The following is a 14246-nucleotide window of genomic DNA, read 5'->3' on the forward strand; positions in this document are numbered from 1 at the left end:
ATAGCTGTTCTGAGATTAATTTTGTCTTCCAAAACCCAGACTCTAAACTGTGCCTCTGGAGCTCACAGTGGTGTTTCAGAGCCTTTTCTTACTAAGAATATGAGGGAGACCAAATTGATGATCACCCACCTCTGTCCTCCTTCAGCCAGAAGTGCTTTGGTTTATTTGTTTTAGTTGAATTGTGGAGCTTACTATCTCAACTACAATATTTTCAAATGTACAGTTCAGTAGTATTAAGTACTTTTATATTGTCATTGCCATCTGTCTCTAGAACTTTTCTTTTTTCAAAATGAAACTCTATACCTATTAAATAATAACTTCCTATACCCTCCCCACCCAATCCCTGATATTCACAATTCATTCTCTATGAATTTGACTACTCTAGAAACTTCATATACATGGAATCATGTAGTACTATATTTATCTTTTTGTAACTGGCTTATTTATAGCCACTCATGCTCTCTTCTGGTTGCTTTCTGCATGGAATATCTTTTATCCTTTCAGTTTCAACCTATTTGTGTCTGTAGATCTAAATCAAGTCTCTTATAGAGCACACATAGTAGGACCATGTTTTTGAAATCCATTTTACAAGTCTCTTATCTTTTGATTGGAGAGTTTAATCCATTTACATTTAAAGTGTTTACTAACAAGAGCATAACTGTTGTCATTTGGCTGTTCGTTTTTCCATGGTGTATAGTTTTAGCCTTCATTTCCTGCATTACTGTCTTTTGTGTTTAGTTCATTTTTTTAACAGTGAAATGTTTTAATTCTCTTATTTTCTTTTGTGTACAAGTATATATCCTATAGCTATGAGACCTCTAGTCCCATCTGCTTTCAGTTACTGATGTCACATTTTTATATCTATACATTGTATCTCCAAAACCTTAAAGTAATATTTGTTTCTTGTATGCATGCATTAATCTCAAATTATATAGAAAACAAAATTTGAAGTTACAAACCAGAGTTACAATAATACTAGTTTTTATAATTGCCCACCTTTCCCTTTACTGAGCTCTCTATTTCTTCACATAATGTCAAGTTCCTATGTGGTGTCCTGTCACTCACTACAGCTTGCAGGGCTCCTTTTCACACTTATTCCAGGGGACATTTAGTGGTAGCATACTCACTCAGTTTTTATTTATCTAAGAATGCCTTCATTTTTCCCTCACTTTTGAAGGCTAGCTTTACTAATATTCCTGATTGATAGCTTTTTTATTTAAGCATTTTGAATATATCAGCTTCCAAAGTTTCTGATGAGAAATCTGCAGATAATCTTATCGAGGATCCCTTGTGAGGTATTGAGTTGCTTTTTTTCTCACAGCTTTCCATTGTTTCTCTTTGTCTGTTGACAATTCAGTTATAATATGTTTTAATATTTATCTTTTTTCTCTTTTTTTTTTTTTTTTTTTTTTTGGTACCAGGATCGAACTCAAGTCCTTGTGCTTGCGAGGCAGGCAATGGAACCGCTGGGCTAAATCCCCAGCTCAATATTTATCTTTTTTTTTTTGGTACCGGGGATTGAATTCGGGTCCTTGTGCTTTTGAGGCAGGCGGTGGAACCACTGAGCTAAATCTCTAGCCCAAAATTTATCTTTTTTAGTTCTCCCTGCTTAGAGTTTCTTGAGCTGCTTTGGTAGTTATGTTCATGTCTTTCATCAAATGTGGGAAGTTTGGGCCTTCTTCCCCTCAGATAATCTCTCTTCCCCTTTCGCCCTTTTCCTTTTGAAATCCTCACAGTTTATATATTGGTCCACTTGATGGTGTCCCTGGACCTCTGTTAATATTGCTTGCATCTTATTTTCCTTGTGTTCCTCAGACTTAATAATTTCAGTAGTCCTATCTTAAAGTTCATTGAGTCTTTCCTCTTCCTGTCCAAATCTGCCTTTGAATCCCTCTAGTGAATTTTTAAATTTAGCTATTATACTTTTCAGCTCTACAATTTCTTTTTTGGTTTCTTTTCAAGGTTCTATTAATATCTTAATTTTGTTAATGCATCATTTTAATGACCTTTTTCATACTTTCATATAATGCTTTGAATCTCTTTAAGACAGTTGTTTTAAAGTCTTTTTTGAAGCCAGGTGTAGTGGCACATGCTTATAATACTGGCACTCTGGAAGGCTAAGACAGGAGGGTCACAAGTTCAAGCCCAGTTTGGGCAACTTAGCAGGACCTGGTCTCAAGATAGGGCTGGTGGTGTAGCTCAGTGCGAAGGCTGTGGGTTGATTGCCAGGACCTTGCAGGGAGAAAAACTAAAGTCTTTGTCAAGCAAGTCCATCATCTGGTCTTTCTCAGGGACAATTAAATTTCTCTTGTGGTTTTTATTATTGTTGTTGTTTTCCTTTTAATGGGCCATACTTTTCATTTTCTTTGCGTACCCTTATGATTTTTCTTCTTGTTGTAAACTGGACATTTGAATCTAATGACGTAGCTCTAAAAATCAGATTCTCCCTCTTCCCCAGGGTGTGCTGATTTTTGTTTGTTTTCTTACTTGTCTAGATTGTTGTCGATTGTGCCTGTGCTGGGGATCAGCCTGTGGTATAAACTTAGGTTCTTTTCAGGTCTTCTAAATCTTCATCTTTCACTGGGCATGTGGTGATTTTCTAAATTTTCCTATATATGTGGTGGTTTTTTTTTTTTTAATGTCTGGCATTCAAAGAGAGAAAAAGTTAAAAAATGAATAAGTGGCTGAATAAAAGAAAGAAAAAGGTCACTGGGCTGTTAAATCCTCTAGATGTTGTTTTGGCCAGAGGAAGAGGGGCTTGCAACAGTAGGGAGAGGGTTGCAGCAGTAGCTGCTTGCTTACGGGTTTATTTCTCCAAAATGAGAGCCACAATCATTGCTGAGAGTGCAGATCCCCAATTTTTGGAAGACAGGGTCCTTGTCCCACAACTTTTGTACAAGCTGCCCTTGGGGTAGATGCACAGTTGCCTGCTGTGAGGCTGGGGCATGAGTAGCTGCTAAAGTGTTATGAGCTGAACTTGACCAAAAGTAACCATACTTTAATGATCCAAAACTCTGGGTAGATACCAGAGTTTCAAAATAGTTACATAAGATATATCACATATCTGACATCAGATACATTCTGCTAATGGAGTTCTTAAGTCAGAAGACAGCTTCCTAATACTTCCTGCACAGCCATCTTCTAAGAATCCTGTTTATGTTTTGTATTTATGTTTTAAATATGAGGATTATATTTGAAAAAAGTGGCCTGTTGCTTTAAAGATTTGGAAAACAACTGCCATAGAATAAACCAGTATGTCCATTCTTTCTCCTTGCTGCTTTAGCATTTATGTCTGGCCTCTGAAGATACCAGGTCCTAATTTCATGGGACCTATAAATGTTAACTTATAAGGAAATGATGAAAGGAGGTCTTTGTAAATGTGATCAAGTTAAGGACCTTGACACGGGATGATATATTAGTGTGCCCCTGCCCTGTCCCATGGTGATGGGGATTGAACCCAGGGAGTGTTGAGCTACATTCTCAGCCCCTTTTTAGTTTTTATTTTGGGAAAGGGTCCTCCCAGGTTGCCAAGGCTGGCCTTGAACTTGGGATCCTACTGCCTGACCTTCCTGAGTAGCTGGAATTACAAGTATATGCCACCAGGCTTAGCTCACTTTGTTCTTGTTGTTGTTGCTATAATGTAACACTGAAAGCAGGCTAACTTTTAAAATAAAGGGGTTTATTTAGAACCAGTTTTGGAAGCTGAAAATTCAAGATCAGGTGGCCTCATTGGTTCCGTTTCTGATGATCAGGTGGACAGCATACAAATAATGGTAGGAGCCTATGTGAGAGTGAGAGATAGCATCACCAAATGGGAAGCCAGAGAAGCAATTTAGAGGTTGGGCCTGCTCCTAGAAAAACTCTTAGGAGACCTCAAGAATCCCACAAGAGATGCCTTATCTCTTCTGAGGAAGCTACCCCAGTGACCTAAGGACTCCCTCCCTATCCGCTCCTTCTAGGGCCCATCTGCTAAACATTTCAACTCCCACATTGCCACACTGTGACCAAAACTTCCAACCTGTGAATTTTTGAAGAGGGACACTTTAAACTGTATCCCAGCCATAGCAGGTGATTATCTTAGATTATCTGAGCAGACCCTAATGTAATCATTTATACAACTGAGACAGAGAGAGATTTGAGAGACAGAAGAAAATGGAGTAACTACAAAGGCAGAGTTGAGAGTGATGCCTATGTAAGCTGAGAAGTGTGGCAGCCCCCAGAAGCTGAAAGAGAGAAGATGGGGTTTTCCCATAGAACCTGCAGAGGTGCCCTGACTTTGATGCCATTAATACTGGTTTCAGACTTCTGTCTTTTAAGAGTCAATATAATAGTTAAACTAAATTGTGTCCCTGTCGTTATCCTCTGTATTTAGAATTACTTCTTCCACAGAGTCTAACTCAATGCTTTCGGTATTATAACTGTATTTCAGTTACATATTGCTGTGAAACAAACCACTTCAATATTTAGTGGCTTAAAATAACAGTGTATCATTTTGTTCGGCTTGGTGTTACTTCACCATGTGATATCATCTGCAGTCATCCATCCAGGACCTTAGCTGGGGCTGGAATTGGGGGAATATATGACTAATGACTGATGGGCTCTCTCTCTAGCAAGGTAATCAGGTCTTCAAGAGGATGAACCCAAGAAGCTGCCATGAGCCCTTAAAGCGTGCTCACACAGCATCACCTCTACTGCCTTCTGTTGATCAAAGCAAGTCATAAGACATCATCAAGTCAGGGGCATGGGAAATAATCCCACCTCTTGAAAGAAAAGAATGTATGTACAGGGGAAGGTGGGAGTTTGTTAGTCATCTCTGGAAACAGTCTCCCATAGACTGTTTAGAAAATGATTATGAGCTACATGTGGTGGTACAAACCTATAATCCCAGCACCCTGGAGGGTGAGGCAGAAGAATTGCTGTGAGTTTGAGGCCAGTTTGGGCTACATAGTGAATTCAAGGCAGCCTGAATTACAGAGTGCGATCCTGTCTCAAAAACAAAAAATGAAAATGATTATGAATTAAACTATTGAAGATTACTTGACTCTGAGAGTTTAGAGGTAATAGGCTTCAATAAGAAACATTTTCTGGGCCGGGGATTTAGCTCAGTGGTTCCAGCGCCTGCCTTGCAAGCGAAGAGTCTCGAGTTCAATCTCCGATACCAAAAAAAAAGAAAAGAAACATTTTCCAAGAAATTTCTTATGAGAAAAATTCCATATAAGCTGCCCACATGGAAACTTGCCCACATGAGGAGTTCAAGAAATGTGTGTTTACTCCCCAGCTGGCTGTGCAATACATGGAAGCATGTTTCCAGGCCTGCTCCTGGGCGAGTGACTTCCCTGGGAGAATAGTGGGCCCCTGCCAGAACCAAGACCTTTCTCTTCTCTCTATGAGAGTGGTACTGTGATAGTCAGTTTAGTGATTTGGGAATTCTCCATCTCAAGAGCAGCTCCTAAAAGAGAAGGATTAGAAAACCACTGAACAAGCCCAAGACTGTAATGGCTTTCTCCAGGGAATATAAAGGAATGAGAGGACTAGGAGGTGAGCTGACCAGTCAGCACTCAAACTGGGGCCTTTGGGCAAGTGCCTTTCCTCCACTTCCTACATGATTTGCCTGAGGGCTAAAAAGAATGTCATGCTGGGCTTTTTTTGTTTTGTTTGTTCTTGGGGGGCAGAGAATCAAAGCCTTGTGCGAGTCGCGTGTAAGAGTCTGACTGTGGTACTCTTGACATCTCTACTTTCTAAAAGTTTTTTAACTTTTTAATTAATATATGATTGTACCTACTCATTCTTTTGCTCACTACTAGAGATATGTGTTGGTGTCAGCATAGTCAGAGGTGGTAAGATTCCAAGAACAGTCACAGATGGCCTTCCTGGTGGGATTCCAAATCTGGGTTTCCTTTTTATGCATTGTTTTTATTTTATTAGTTTGCATTTGATCGTATCCTTTGAAATGCGTGTGTGTGCTCATCTTCCTTGTAGGTTTGTTTCCATTTGGGGGATATTGTTTTTTTTAAGATGAGATTGCTGTTTTATCAGCAATCACTGTGGCTAGAAGACAGGCCCTTCCTCAGCTGATTTCTCTCCTCCGGAGCAGTTTTATTAGCCAGAATCTAGGGAGTGGCATGGCTTTAATAGTTTATCGAGTTCTCATTTGAAACACCAACTGAAAGCTTTCAGGTTTTTGCCTTCAGCATTTGTTTCCATCTTATGACCAGGTTTATGGTGTTTGTTCCATGGCCTGTGAATAAATCTTGTTTTTTCAAAGCAAGGGAACAACCTACGCCTTTGCTGCTGTTTACTATGCAGTTCCTTACTCCTGCATGTTTTTGCTTGCCTTTGTTAGCTTTCTCTTTCTGTACCTTTATGCATTACTCTGTTGACCTCTGTACTTGATGTGATTAAGAATAATGTGGAATATACATGTAGGAACTAGGGGGTGAGCATTTCTTCTTTTGCTTTTTATCACATATTCCCAAATGCGTGTTTTCATTGCATGTGTTTTCACCAGGGTGCATTTGTTAAGCTCTGAAGCATCTCCTTCTACTATTTTACCTTTAACTATGTATGGCAGATCTTAAGGATAGAATTTCTAAGAGAAATCAAAACTTGATTCAAGCGAAGGTTTTCTAGTCTGTCAGATGGCAGGCTGTATTTAAAACCTACCCACATGGGCAGAGGGCACATGCTGTCACAAAACTCAGGAACCCGACCCTCCACATTACCAAGCTTAGATGTGGAATGTGCAGACAAAGGGAGTTTCTGAACATAATAAGGACTGCTTTCTATAGGACTTAGCCAAGGTGGGGGCAAATACTTCCCAACTGTTGTCTGGGTTGGTGCCCTGGAGGAGCTTATCAGCAGACATACTGTCAAACATGGTAGAAGTACAGAGTTACCACACAGAGGCTATGATATACTGGGTTTGGATGGATATAGAATATATTCTTGATATATTCTTACATGCAAAAAACACATTATAGAACAACATGTGAAGAGGGGAGAGGTGTACATGGGCAGGCAAAACATAAGACTGGTGACTAAAGTTGGGTGGTGAATTTGTGATGATTTTAAAATTTTTCTTTGCAGTATTCTTTATTGTCTGATTTTTTTTTCTCCATAAGCAAGTAGGGCTAGAACAATTTTTACAAAGCTTTCTAAATTAAAACTAAATGGTGGTGGGTAGATCTCTTCACTGACACAGTAGATCTCTGTTGACTCTCTCCATGGCTGGACTCCTGTCAGTTGGAAGAGTGCTCTGGTCAGGAGCTCACAATCCCCTTGTTCCACTCACCTTATACTTGGTGCTAGTCTTATGTGTTTCCCCAAGAGCCTGTAGGAGAGGGAAAATTATATAACTCACAGTTCTGGGCTCTTTGGCTAGTTTATGAATTAAATCAGCATAAAACAGACTAACAGGAGAAAAGCCATTTTAATTATTTACATACACACTGGAGTCCCACAAAATATGAGAAGGCCAGATGATTGAAGCATATGTAGCTTCCCGAGCTACAGAAAGAAATAGGGGCTTGGGGATCCTGAAGGGGATGGGGACAAGTTAAGGGAGAGTGGAGGAATTGTACAGTGAATAAAGATTGTCTTGTGCAAATCCACAGTCTCTTAGATAATAAAAGTTATCTTTGAGCAGCTTTCTTCCTGATATACTTTCACTAATGTAGGATTCCTTTACAGACATAAATTATTTCATAAAACTTTTTTCAGAGCTACTCCTGTGACTGTAATTTCTCAGAATATCCAGGTCAAAACATGCCAGTGAAGTGTATGATGGGGTGGCATATCTGGTATCCTGCAGTCCTGTTTTGGGGTTGTGTTTTCTGAGCCCTAACAGGCCTCTGTCTGGTTATACTTTCATATCTTTACCTGGTGGGTTAGGAATTAACACATCTCTTGCATAGCCTAACAGTTATGAGTTTAAAGCTGCTTCATTCTCATCCTTTATCCAGGTTTGTTTGTTTCCACCAGTGTCTGCCTATTTTATCCCACTCACAACTTTTTGGTTCTCTTTTCTCTTCCCACAAGCGTGAACTTAACTGAGGTTCAGTTTTTGGGTTTTTTTTAGTTATCCTTTCTATTGTTTTCATAAAGTTGCTGGGCTAGTTTTGACTGCATAGGTAAACAGGTTTGAAAGGCCTGTCACTGGAGAATTTACCTCCAAGGCTTCTTTTATCTGTGGAGGTAACATCAGCCTATTTGCTTGTTTAGGTGAACTAGAATTAAACTGTTTATAAACTAGTGAGACATGCTTTATCTATTTCTGTTTAAGAAAATGTCAAGCCCTGGCAGAATACTCAATTTATTAATTCAGAGGTGATTCTGAATGTCATTAGGAGTAGCCAGTGATAGACTTTATGAAATTATTTAGTTCCAACCTCAAGTCATAATTCCTTTTCCCCCAGTCTGCCTAAAGACTGTTTCCATTTGTTTGCTTTATTTACCTAGCAACTGCTTATTGGACACTAGCTGTAAACTAGGCATCAGACTTAATATCTGAGATACTGGGGGGAAGATAGCTATAGTCTCTTCCTGGGAGAATGTGTAACTTGATGGGAGAACTAAGCAAGTGAACAGGAAGTTCCATATATGACGTGCTCCAAGTGCTGTGATGGGGAGAGCACAGGTTGTGGCATAGAACCAAGGATAGGCACCTAAGCCAGATGTATGTTTGGATATGGTCTGAATGTGTCCCAAAGGGGTTCATGTGTGGGGAGTTTGATCTTCAGTGTGACAGTTTTGAGAGGTGGTTGGATCTCAGAAAGTTGAAGCCTAGTGAGAGGTCATTGGGGGCTGCCCTTGGAAGGGGATTAAGGTAGTTCTCATGGAACCCTTAGTTTTCAAAATGAGTGAGCTGTTATAAGAGTGAACCTGACTGCTGAATTGCTCTCTGGCTTCTTGTCTGGCATTGTGATCTCTTCCTCCTGCTCATAGGCCCACCATTGTGATCTGTCTCCCTGGAGGTCCTCACCCTGCGTCAGTTGATGCCAGCACCATTCCTGTGAACCTTCACAACTATGAGCTAAAGACGCAAAATAAAAACACAACAAACCAAACAAAATTTTAAAACTACAGAAGTACCTGGTCTTATATATTTGTTATAGAATGGAAAACTGACTAAAAGTTAAACTTGAAATATCAGGGAAGATGTCCTTGAAGAACTCTGCTCAAACCAAAAATGGAAGAATTGTTTTTAGTCTGACAAGAAGGTTGGTTGTTGTGGAGGTATGAGAAGTGTTTCCAGAAGGATATATTTTCCACAACCTGGAGGCTTTGGAGAGCATGGAATGTTGATGAAACTAACAAAACAAAGCAAAACAACAAAATTCTGTGTGACTAGATTATAAAGATGGCAAAGCAATAAATGTCTGGACAAATGAGACAGCTAAAAGGCTAATGAGTTTATTAGACTTTATTCCCAAAAAGCATAAGGGGATTATTAATTTCATGTCAATGATCAGATTTGTGTTTTACAGAAAGAACTATCACAGCAAAGTTAGATTGAAGAGTGAAGATGAGAAGCCAAGGGGCTGTTACAGTACTTTATATAAGTTTTTCACACAAAACTGTCCCTAAACTCCCCAGCCCTCAATGATACATTTCCAACCTCGAAGTATTGTAGATACTTTAAAAAAAATGTTAGCTACTTTCGTGAGAAAAGTATAATCACATTATAGTTTTGAGTAAGTACCAAGTAAGAGATAAGATTCACATGTTTCAGGATTCAGAGGAGAGAGATTCAGATATGACTTAAATGGTACCTTGATCTTGGCTTTGAAAGGAAGGCTCTATTAGAGACCTATATAGGCAGCCTCAAATCTGGTGAACTTCCTTCACAAAGAGGCACCATTAGAAGTGGTGATCCTGGGCCAGGGATTTAGCTCAGTGGTTTCGCTGCCTGCTGCGCAAGCGCAAGGACCCGAGTTCGATCCCTGGTACCAAAAAAAAAAAAAAAAAAAAGTGGTGATCCTGTACTCAGTGTGTCCATAAAAACTAATGTAGTCATGGTTAGTTGAAGGCCGGTGTTAGCTCTGGGTTCAAGATGCTGTGGATCTCGTATATTTGAGAGTCAGAGGTGAGTGAAGCGTGAATTAAGACCCTTAGGTAATTGCCATATCCCTCCTACCCCCTACATCTTGAGACTTTTTTTTAATAATACACAAAAATTGTTAATATTGCATATGCTTCAGGCACACTACATAAATATTAGCCAAGTCTTTAGGAGTCTGGTGGATGCAGTGTTAAGGTGGTTGGTGCTCCCTAGCAAATACATGGAGCTCAAGGCATTTGTGTTTGTTGTAAATCAGAATTCTGGCCCTTTGAGTGACCTGAACCAGAAATAGGGCCAGGATTTTCTTACACGGTTGGTGAGCCTGAGTGTTAGACTAGAAAGATTCATCCTGTATTCTCAGAGTGCTTGAGCAAAGGCAAAATTCCTTTAAGAATATAATTTTGGTTTTCCTTAAGTCCTGATAAGTGCACAGTTGATGGTTTTGAGTCCCACATCATCTGACAGGGCAACAATAGTTTTCACAGCACAGTGACCCTCTCTTTGCAGGTTTTGCTTTCCCACATTCAACCAACCACAGAATGAAAATATCCAGAAAAATACTGATCACATGTGGACTTTTCATCTTGTCATTATTCCTTAAACAATACAGCATAGCAACTATTCACATAACATTTGTATTAGGTATTGTAAGTAGTTTAGAGATGATTTGAAGAATACAGGAAGATAGGCATAGATTTTATGCAAATACTATGCCATTTTATATAAAGTACTTGAGCATCTATGGATTTTGGCATCAGCAAGGGTCCTAGAACTAAACCACCACCCCCACCCCCATGGATAGATACCAAGGGACAACTGAATATATTTTTGAAAAGATATAGTAAAAACCCTACTTAGCTCCTAAAAGCAAAACAGTTAGTTAAAATATTCACCAAATGTTTATGTTTGAGAAACACTTTCTTTATATACACTCCAAGATAGAATAACTGATAAATATTTGCTAAAGTAACTAAATGAGGCAATTTGCTGTTTGAGACAGTTAGCTTTAATTCACTTGAAAAAATGACTTTATTCTTAAAATAGTATTTCATTGTCTTTTTTTTTTTTTCCTGACAATATTATGGTCAGCAGTATATATCTGTCAGGGAGTGTCTAAGTCATAGTGATAGAATCATATGGTCTGTATAAGTGAGACTGCTTGTCTAATTCAGCCAAGAGCTATCCAGCCACTAAGGAATGATTTAGTCCCCCAGTAATTAACAATTGATTTCTTAAGAGAATATATCATACCTTTTTGGTTGTATAGAAAGAGATTTGGTAAGAGCACGTAGACTCAAGGATCATTCTGTGAATGGTTTTGATAGGTTTGTCCATCTTTATACTGAGTTGTGTCTTATTGATTCATTGTAGTTCATCATATATTCTAGATACTGATTATGTAATTCTTAGGCACATTCTCTTAGATACATATTTTCCCCTCATTTGTGACTTATCTTTCTTATTTTTATTTTAAAAGTTTTTATTATGACTTTCAACAAATGCAACAATGAACAATATAATTGACCTCTGTATATCTATCACTTGGGTTCAGCACTTGGCAACATTTTGCCAATCTTATTTCCTCCATTTCTTAACCTTCCTATGAAGGTTATTCCTGTAAATCTTCTCACTGTCTATTACTGAGTAGAAAAGGAATTTAAAAAGAAATGCCACCATGCTATTATCACATCTAATGAAGTTAATAATTCTTTAATAGTCAAAATTTTCTTATTTTCTTACAAATGTCTTTTTAATCATTGATTTATTAGCATCAGGAACCAAACAGGCTTCCATACAATGCATTTAAGTCTTTTACCTCATAAGTTTCAAATTTCTTAGTTTCCTAAGTCTCTCTGGTTTTATAACATTTTATGCTTATCTTCTGCCATTAGTGTATTAGTGAAACTTGTCAATTTCCTTACAAAATATCTAAGATTCTGGATATAACTAAATGCTTTCTTATAGTATTAACTTGTTCTGCTTTTCCTATTTATGTCTGGTAAAATGGTATTTAAAATTATAGAATTGATTATACTGAGATTGAGTTTTCTTTAGGGCAGAATGTTTATAAGTAGTGTGTATGCTTCCTAATACGTTAGGCTTTTAAAGTGTCCCCATATTTAGTAATGCTATGATTGATCAGTGAGCTCATGTCAGAGTATGTCATCTTGACCCTTTATTACAAAGTTTCTTTTCAACTTTCTGCCTGATAGTTTTAGCTGCTATCATTAATCTTTGCCTGAACGCATTATTGTTATCAGGTATTATAAAATAATGATTTTATAATTCTGTTGTCACATCTTCATATACTAGCTGAAACTCTATAAAGAACTATCTTTCATCAGTTGCTTGTTTTTCCACTCAAAGAATATAGGATAAATATATTTCTTCATGATTAATTTTCAAAGAAATAAGTTCCTGTCCCAGCAGCCTCACATATCTAGAGTATCAGCAATTTTGTGTCAGCGTCCTGAGTTCCAGTGAACTCAGGGCAGTGTAAAGAGGGACAGATGATGCCTCTTCTTGCTGTGGGTTGCTTCACAAGAGAGGAATTCAGTCAGGGAACCAGAGTCTTTTCTGATGAGCAGTGACAATGTCTGCCCTGGTTCCGGAGGAGGACACTGCATCCTCCTCCCAGGCTGTTATATAAACATCATTGAGTGGAGTCCAGACCAAAGGGCAGAGCCTCCCTTTGTAAGATGTGCAGTAAGGTAAGGAACTCACTGAGAATTACCTCTCAGCCACATCCACCCCTCATTTCTGTGCCTTCATCACTGCCGGAGGATTTTCCCACGAGGATGCCACACTGACAGTTTCTTTGATTAACCTGACTGACAGGTTCTGACTAAATCTCACTCAGTTTGTCTCGTAAAATGTTCAATTTAGGTTACTGTTAATAGGACTCCAAGCAGCAGCAAGATGAGTGCACCTTTCAGCTTAACATCATTCTTGTCCCTCAGTGTCTCACATCCAATCAGTTGCACAGGTCTTGTAAACCAATAGGGTCTATGGCGTTCTCTTGAATTTTTTCTGTTTACCTTTCTGCTTAGCCAAAACCATTAATCCGTATACCTCTGAATGTATTAGCAATTGAAGACCTCGTCATGTTTGTGTGTGTGTGTGTGTGTGTGTGTGTGTGTGTGTGTGTGTGTGTATAGGATGGGTACTGGGATCTACCAGGGCCTCCTACATGCTAGACAAGCACTCTACCACTGTACTACATCCGTGGCCCTTTTTATTTTATTTTGAGACAGGATCTTACTATGTTCCCTAAGCTGACCTTCAGCTTGTAATCCCACCTCAGCTTCCCAAGTAGCTGGAATTACAGACATGGACCGCTATACCCGGCTCCAGACTTTGTCTTAACCTACAAATTGGAAACTAAGGGCAATATTTCATCATAATAACCCTTTCCTATGACTTGAAGGAGACTTGAGTGACCTTTGGGGCTCAAGTGCTGTCAGTGACTACTTCAGTTAAAGTCAGTTGCCAAATTTTATACCATGTTTGCTAATTGGAGATCTCTTTTAGTAGAGATACCTGCTACCAGGTATGCAGACATTAAGTCACTTATTCCTCTGGGAAACTTATGTGAATAACCAAGCATAATCCCTAATTTTGAAGAGATCTTGATAGTCACTGGAAGGGTACATGATCTGGTGGCATTTCCTAAAACATTTAAAAGTCTTTTCAACTACCTCTAACGTCAAATCACCATGTTTGGAGGAGAGAAGCAAGTTAATACCTGCTTTCACAAAAGAAGTACAGTTTCACAGGTATATGTGATGTCCCTGTAAAGAAAGCATTTGTTCATAATTTTGAGAGCTCTCTACATTAGTCCAAGAGCATATGTTGTCATTGCCTCAAACATAGCCTAGCAACCAGCTGATGAATCTTCAAGTTCATACCATATTTCCCTGAAAATAATACCAAGCTGGAAATTAATCAGCCTTGAAAACTAGAGAGCAAAAATGCCAGCCCCAATCAGCCTATCCTTGCCTTACTATTCTCTTGCTTGGTTCTCAAGGCTGATTATTTTCCAGGTAGATCTTATTTTCAGGGAAAAGGAGTAGTTAAGTTCAAATAATTGATTCTAGTCTTTGGTTTTAGAGATAACTGCTTGTGGGCAGTCATTCCAAGCTGTCCTGTTCTGCCCATACCACCAGCTGAGAGGCATTCAGTTGCC

At 38.8% G+C, this 14246-nt stretch overlaps 1 protein-coding gene across 1 annotated transcript in view; it reads left to right on the forward strand.

Annotated features, from left to right (window-relative positions):
• Thada (THADA armadillo repeat containing) overlaps window positions 1-13247 on the forward strand; it is a 139972-nt gene extending 126725 nt beyond the window's left edge. Inside the window, exon 27 of the mRNA XM_087216438.1 lies at window positions 8944-13247. Coding sequence (XP_087072564.1) covers window positions 8944-9076 — 133 coding nt within the window. The 3' untranslated portion in view covers window positions 9077-13247. The remainder of the gene's footprint in view (window positions 1-8943) is intronic.
• Window positions 13248-14246: the final 999 nt, after the last annotated feature.

This window comes from Heterocephalus glaber, unplaced genomic scaffold (assembly GCF_053883595.1).
Source record: "Heterocephalus glaber isolate CG9 unplaced genomic scaffold, H.glaber_assembly_v1.0 deba00001457, whole genome shotgun sequence".
NCBI lineage: Eukaryota > Metazoa > Chordata > Mammalia > Rodentia > Bathyergidae > Heterocephalus > Heterocephalus glaber.